The 7,598-nt window shown below is 43.2% G+C and overlaps 1 protein-coding gene across 1 annotated transcript; it reads right to left on the reverse strand.

Annotated features, from left to right (window-relative positions):
- Positions 1 to 318: 318 nt before the first annotated feature.
- LOC120659784 (protein phosphatase 2C 70-like) lies at positions 319 to 7,161 on the reverse strand. Its single transcript, XM_039938017.1, has 13 exons — positions 6,961 to 7,161; positions 5,720 to 5,909; positions 5,394 to 5,567; positions 5,115 to 5,290; positions 4,338 to 4,496; positions 2,391 to 2,531; positions 2,261 to 2,322; positions 1,960 to 2,095; positions 1,371 to 1,465; positions 1,141 to 1,256; positions 912 to 1,041; positions 776 to 830; positions 319 to 669 (listed from the first exon to the last, which is right to left on the reverse strand). Exons 1-13 carry the CDS (start codon positions 7,129 to 7,131, stop codon positions 517 to 519), a joined length of 1,758 nt encoding a protein of 585 aa, XP_039793951.1. The 5' UTR covers positions 7,132 to 7,161; the 3' UTR covers positions 319 to 516.
- Positions 7,162 to 7,598: the final 437 nt, after the last annotated feature.

Raw genomic sequence — 7,598 nt, forward strand, 5'->3', positions numbered from 1 at the left:
CCCCACAGCATTCCATTTCTGTCAGGCAGGCAATTGGTGACTTCTGAGCCCCAACCTTGTGCACAAACTGAAAGAACGTGCCTGTAATAACTCCCGCAAAGAAAAAAACCTGCTGGGTGGTTGGGCAATCGCAGCAGTTTTCACTTGGCCCCATCTTGTTGTTGGACCTTGGATGCAGATTCTACAGCAAGGTAAAAGTGATGTCACGACATGCAGCTCAACGTGCATTATCTGCCAGGCTAAAAGTACAAGCTGTGTGGCTCAGTTCCCTAACCCAAAGATCACAAATCAGAGTACTGCAACCAAATACAAGGCATAGACTCTTGAAGCACCAGATTTGCACACTATGAAATTTGCTCCTATGCCAATTCACAGATGATTCCGGTGCAGCACATGCGAATATCACCACATCTCATTGGAAACAAAACGGGTGCAGCCAAGACTGAAACAAAATTTGGAGCTATATGCAGCAGGGGGGTATGGTTCATGGAACACGGCGCCTCGAAATCCGACATGTCATTTGGCAATACAAGGGTCTGTTCTCAGAATGTCGAAATCTACAAATACTACAGATGTGTTGTCCTTGGTCCGCAAATTCCTAGCTTCGCTCAGTACGCGGTTGGCTACTTTATCCGGCGAGGTGCTATCACCGGTGTTCCTCTCCTTTCCCTGCAGATTGTGGAGGCAAGAACAAGCATGAGACTACAGACAAGCAAGAAAGGCCAATGCAGCTGCACAACAATGGCAGCAAAAACACAAGCATCAGAACTTTTACCTCAGCAACAAGCTGTACCGCCCTTTTAGTGCTGATAACATCCCAAAGCCCGTCACTGCATACATACAAACAACCTGAATGGTGAGGATGGTTGCAATAAGCAGCATTACCTTTCTAGCATTGAAAAAGCATTTACCTAGCAATAACAGCAAAAGCTGTACATGCTCTGGTGATACGAACAGCTTGGCTCACATATGGTTCTGAGCTGAAGCGCGAGTCTTGCTCCTTTAGAAACTTATCTCCAAACATCCGAGCGAGATTTAGTCCTATTGGAATGGTAACATACATTGAGTTGATTTGACTTCCACCATCAATTACATAAAGGAAAAAAAGGAAAAACTCGATGATCTTCGGTCATATTGTACCATTAAGACGAACTTCACCATCTTTCAGGGGCTGCCCAGTTCTTGCAATCCTAGCTCTTTCAGTTGTACTAGCTACCCGATGATCTTCGGTCATATCAATCGTATTTCCATTGACACTGAAAAAGTTAGGTCATTATTGGTCAGCGACATTTTAGTCACAATGTTCTCATATAGGAAGAAAAATTAATGTATTAGCTGGCAGGGTATGCTAAAAATAGGTGATCTCTTACCTCATCACACATGCTGAATCACCAAGATTAGCACACTGGGCAAAACAATTTTTATTTTGATCATACCAAATAAGAAGGGCTGTTGCTGTACATCCCTGCGGTAAAAAGAAAAATTGTAAGCCATAGCCCATAGCAGTTCATCTCGCCAGGCTGATTCAAGGGAAGAGCATATAACTTCAACTCAGCAAAATATATAAATGACGTAAGGCCTATAAGAGATGCCGATTAGACTGCAAAATTACAAAAGCAAACAATAATTGCTGTTTCTGGCTAGGCACTGTTTTCTAGAATGAAGGAGGATTTTACATTCTATGATAGTAAGGTACATTCAAAGTACTGTTATCAGTAGCATTAGCAGCAAGATTGGAAGTTTTGGACCAAAATCACCAAGTAATGTGAATCTGAGGAGGGATTAGCAACAAGACACTGTTTCATGAATGGTGACCTGAATTGTTGGCATCACTAACACTGCTAGTTTCTTGACAACACTGATATACAGGGCCAGTTCAAAAACATAAATGTCACAACCTTGCAAACACATAAACCTAGTTGAAAAAAAGCATTTGAGACATCACGAGATAGAGCGAACCTCATACTGATGATCGATTGCAGCTTCTGTCGAAGTAAAAGCATATCTAAGAACATCAGAAGCATCAGAACTTGACAGAACTCGTTCTTTTGTGTCAGGATGAGATAAAATGTTTGCCACATTTTCTGGAAGAATCCTAGAAGTCAAAAGGAAAAACATCAGTTTTGCATTTCCAGATTAAAATATTAAAACAAAAGAATTCAAAAAGAAGTGCTGTTTCATTGGAGTTAACTAATATATGGATAAATCAATGAATCAATGGCATGCATAATCATGCATGAAAGAAACACTTATGACTAACTTGCTGACAGCTTTGGCAGCTCCATCCCCTCCATGTCCATCAAAGATTCCAAAGAGTCCAAACTGCAACGCAATCAGGCATCAGAAAAAGAAAACAATGAAGACTTTGCAAGAACTCTCTCATTACCCACCTGTTCAACCCCCTGCAGAGGACACTGGCAAAAGCTTATGTCCTCCATCGGAAGTTTCTTTCCGCTTCTACGGGCTACCATTGGATCAGATGCCATACCAACTCCAGCAGGAACTCGTTGATTTTGCAGTGAAATCTGAACCTTTAGAGAGGTAACAGCAAAATGCAAGTGGTAAAAAGAAGGCATGGAAGTTGTTATCAAAGAACTAACAATTGAAATGTTGTTATGATGCTCAAATAAGCTGAATAGTAACAAGCACCAACAAACATTGGAACCATATAGTGTGTGTACTTCAACTAATGAACAAAAGTATGATTGTTGGAGTGTTTCAACCAAACCTCAAATGGTAAAGTAGAAAAACAAAGCAAGCAACCATACATACAAACAATGATGAGCATCACTTAGCAAGTGCAAGCCAGTAGACAGCATAGCTTTCAGCTTTCACTGCTATAAAACACACTCGTGTGGCCTGCACAGGTGTGCTAGGCTACACCTACATCATCAATCCTAGCACCTGTCCACAACCTAGCCATTATACGCAAATACCTCCTGCATAAAGCCTTTTACAACACAAGCTCTACCAACTAGTCAGTTTGTTGACAATATGATTGACACAAAATGTAGCATTCCCTCAATTTCTCCAATATAAACATATTACACCATCTTTTTTTATTTTGAGGGAGCAAACTCTCTCATGTACGGAAATTCAATGGACTAGCTATGACCATAAGGGGTCTAAAGTTCCACATATATGATTGGTATATAAGGGAACACCAACGAATCATGATTGGGACTACACCTTCAAAATGAAGTAGGTCACATATGCATAAATTAAGCTCATTGTATATACAAGCTGCCAAGCTGGCGATAAGTGATTTATGGTTTGTCATACAGAATGGAAGGGGAAGGCCACACGACCAGAAGCATGAATTAGAGGTGGATGGAGCTCAATAGTTAATAATGAATAGTAGGAAACCCTGTTCCGCTAGGCGTCGATTAGCCGGCGATTAGGCGCGACTACGCGCTGGGCGAAGCCCGTCGCCTCGCCTATGGGGGTAGTCGCCCATCTAGGCGGGCGGAGGTGGCGACTGGCGCAGAGAAGCAGGGACAGGGGCGGCGGAGGTGGCGACCGGCGCGGAGGAGGCGGGGACGGGGGCGGCGGAGGTGGCGACCGGCGCGGAGGAGGCGGGGAAGGGGGCGGCGGAGGTGGCGACCGGAGCGGAGGCGGCGGGGACGGGTCGGCGGAGGTGGCAAACGGCGCGGAGGAGGCGGGGACGGGGGCGGCGCGGAGGAGGCTGGGACGGGGTCCCTGACCGGCGCCGCGGTCGGGATGGAAGGGATAGGGTTGGGGTCGGGATGGAAGGGATAGGGTTGATGAGGTAGATAAGTTTGCTACAAATTGGGCTTGGGCTGTTTTATGGGTTTTTTATGTAATATTTGGCCCATATGTGTTTTGTTTTTTCTTTTCTAATAGACTTTTGTAGGTAAAATATGAATGGATATAGAACGCCTAGCAAAACGCCTAGCAACGCCTAGGTGCGATTAATCCCGCCTAGGCTCTAGGCTGAGGGTCAGCGCCTAGAATCCGCCTAGCGCCTAGCGGAACCATGGTAGGAAATGGGTGGATAATTTTTTATGTTCAGTCCAAACTAAACATATGAGAGTACAATGGCCATCTAAACCTCATAGAAGTGTTCCAGACCAAGACTCACGAACATACCATGCATAAGGATCAGAATATAGATCATTAGATCTGGTATGACCACATAAAATCAATTCCCTTCTAGAAACAAGTCAGCTCAGATCAATTATCAAGATTCAGACTCCTATAAGACATAATGCAAGTCCAGCACACTACACGACTGAACCACTGGGATGTAAGACCCACAAAATATGTTACCAAACATGGAAGAAACTAGAAATGCTCGAAGCACATCAGGAACTTACAGATAGCTTTGATGAAGTCCCTAGAGTTATAATATCACCATGTGCAAGTTCAGCAGGCTCACCCCAATGCCTAGACCCAACATCAGGATGGTGAACCGCCTGGGAGTTCAAGAAAGTTCCATTCAAGCTGCCCATGTCCACAAGTTCCCATTTCAATGTCTGCAATATTCCAATACATCAAACATCACTTTTTTGAATGAAGAAGAATCTTACATTGTACTGCAGCACATAAGGGTCTCAAAGACTGTAATAACTACAGACATGATCAGTACACTGGAGACAACCAAATAAAGATTTGACAGCTCTACCCAACAGCCAATACAGTTTTCTAGCAAGTCAATTCTCAAGTCTTATATATAATCACTATTGCGACAAAGGAAAAAAGGATCAACCAATATATTTCTGCTCACAAATAAGGTGCTAACAATATGGAAATGTTTACAAAAGAAAAGACAAATCTTGCAGGAACAGTTTCCGCTCGGAACTCAGGAAAAGGATGATAAAGTTTTGCATTTAGTTACTGAACTAATTGCTTCACTAAAACATGCCATGATATTGTAAGCGATTGGGTTTGAAACATTTAGCCCCAGAATCCAAATTCCCAACATTGAGTTTGTCAGGTAATGAGTTTGGACAAAACATACAGAATGGTACTATGAAGTTGATCGCTAGCATCACTTATTCAGTTTTAACAACAAGATAAAAGTACTGAGAAACAAACACTCAAAAGCATTGAGTTGAAGACAATAAATGCATAAACATTTCCTGAATACTGACCTTTGCATTCCAGTTTATCAGAGCATGCTTCCCTGACACTTCAGAATCCCTTAACTCTATATCACTTGGGGGAACTCTTCCAAGAGTTATTGGGAGCATAGAAGGTCTACTTGACTGCCGAGAACAGCTTATTCCATGAGATGGACCAGCTATGACCTCTAAATCAAGGCTGCTATCTGCACTTCTAACAAAAGATTGGATGAAATGGGCATATAAATGCCAATCTTTGCAAGGAATGGACTACTAAAACGTCCAAGTCAAGTTTGAAGGATAGCTTACGATATGTATTATCCGTCATCGGGATGCTTCCATTATGGTTATCCTCTACAGAAACCTTTTTTCTGTGCTTTTGATCAGGTGTTGGCCAATTTGTTGGTGTTGTACGCTTTAGTGTGCTTCCTAATTGGAACTCCTCAGGGGTATCATTTTCAACATTGATTACATGAGTTTCGCCTACAAAAACAGTAGCAATTTTCAGAAATTTGAAAAAATGTCTTTGTAAAATCCATGATTGGATGTAGCAGATCCAAGCAATCCAACATAGATGAGAATACAGATGATTTTCGAACTAGGACACTAGAGGGTTGAGTATGATTATTGATCACCTTGTGTAGTGCAACATTCAGCAGGATAAATCCTCCCTGTATCGGTAATTGAATGACTTATAGATGAAGTATTGCTCCTATTTGTTTGAATCTTCGAAGGTTCACCTACAGAACTTCCAAAAAAACTATTACTCTGGCTAGAGTGAACTTCCCGACTTTCAGAAAGAAGAGGTCTATCTATATCCTCATCCTGCAAGTAGAGAGTGTGAATCATTAGAACACCACTACAAGCATACCGAAACTACAATAATGAAAAAAGAAGAGTTTGATGTATCTCTGGTAATGAAAATGCCTAGGTACACAATTGCATTTCGGTATAATTAGTTAGCATAGGCAGTCTATTCGAGGCATAAAGTCAACTGGTGTGGCAACCACTCCAAACATAACATCAAGGAAAGTGCCCAAGTCTATGGCTAAGAACATAGATGGCTGCATTAGTCTCAACAATCCTTTTGTCATGACTTTTGACACAAATCTTTCTTACTTTTAAGAATGGCATGTTTGTGTGAGGAAATGTATTCTTGCCATAACCATGGCAGCTGAATAAAAAATTGGATTGGAAACCCAATCTAATACTTGTTTAAAGCGTGCTTATAGAATCAAGTGCCATTCACTAGCTCACAGAATCCAATATATTCTGATGTTTGAAACAGCTTTCAAGAGATGTAATTCAGCTAATCAGTTTCTTCTTATTAGGCAGTAGATGTTTTCTCGCTCGAATGGTAGAACTAGATATTCATTGCTCATCATGATTCATCAACTACGAAAACAACAAGTAATATATATCCTGCTCACTAAGCATAAAAATGTAATAACAGTATTTTTCTTCAATCGCTATGAGCAACAAAGAGAGCCTAATCAACCATTACCATGACCCAGCTACAACGACAACCAAAAACAGAACCAAACCATCAATGCCACAGTTCATTATCATAATCTACCCAAGACACAAGCCAATGGCCGAGAAAACCATCCATGGACCACAACACTAGACGAATCGCCAATGTTGGAAGAAATCACACAACGAAGAGAAATTGCCCCCAAGATAACAGGCCCAAGAATCCACCGCTAGTAGCGCTTCACCAAGAAACCCCCCAAATCCCCACTCAATCATCGATCCATGTCTCTCCAACAACTTTCCAAGAAACACAGGGACCACCGATTCGCATCAAAAGGACCGCCGCTTCGCCTCCTGGCGATTCGAAAGAGGAACAAGGAAACAAGAAAGCTCGGATCTCGACCTGGACAGCGACCGAGGTCGGGACCGCCGCGGCGGCCTGGACCGCGCGGCGCTGCCGCTGCCGCTGCCGCCGCCGCCGAAGCCACCATCGCCGGAAGGCGAAGACGACGAGGGCGAGGGCGGCGAGCGCCGCTATGGCAGCGGCGACGAGCGCCAGAGGAGGGGCGGCCATGGAAGGGGAGAGGTGGAAGGGGAGGGGAGGGGGGCTCGTCCACAGCCATAGGAGGAAATGGAGGAGTAAATCTACTGTTTGGCACTGTAGATGTACTGTTTGGCACTATAGACAGAGATGGCGTGGGAAACGAGGCAAGAGCAAATTTGCTCTTGCTCTTGCCATTGTGGACAGCCTGGCTGCATCGCCATCGCCATTTCTTCGCTGTGCGCGTGCGCGTGCGCATGTGTGAGCTAATCTGTTGTCCGTGGGTTTCTTGCGGGGGCCTATTCTTGGGAGGCAAAGCACATTTGGGGGTTTTTTAGTTGCCGCACACATGAATCTTGAGCATATCTCCTGTCCCGCCCACATTTTTCTTCTGATTCTATCTTTACAGTTTCACCTCTGGTTCTTTATCTTATTTTTGGAACCTAATTTGTTGTTACAATTCATTATTTCTATAAATAGTATATTAGGTCTTTAAGTCT

This window comes from Panicum virgatum, chromosome 2N (genome assembly GCF_016808335.1).
Source record: "Panicum virgatum strain AP13 chromosome 2N, P.virgatum_v5, whole genome shotgun sequence".
NCBI classification, from domain to species: domain Eukaryota; kingdom Viridiplantae; phylum Streptophyta; class Magnoliopsida; order Poales; family Poaceae; genus Panicum; species Panicum virgatum.

Bases quoted from the DNA above. Each gene is read 5' to 3' on its own strand.
- LOC120659784 (XM_039938017.1), bottom strand. From the start codon at position 7,131: ATGGCCGCCCCTCCTCTGGCGCTCGTCGCCGCTGCCATAGCGGCGCTC. The intron at 5,568-5,719 runs GTGATCAATAAT...CTGTTTTTGTAG, and splicing joins TGAATGTTGCACTACACAAG to GCGAAACTCATGTAATCAAT. The intron at 5,291-5,393 runs GTAAGCTATCCT...TTAGAAGTGCAG, and splicing joins GATGACGGATAATACATATC to ATAGCAGCCTTGATTTAGAG.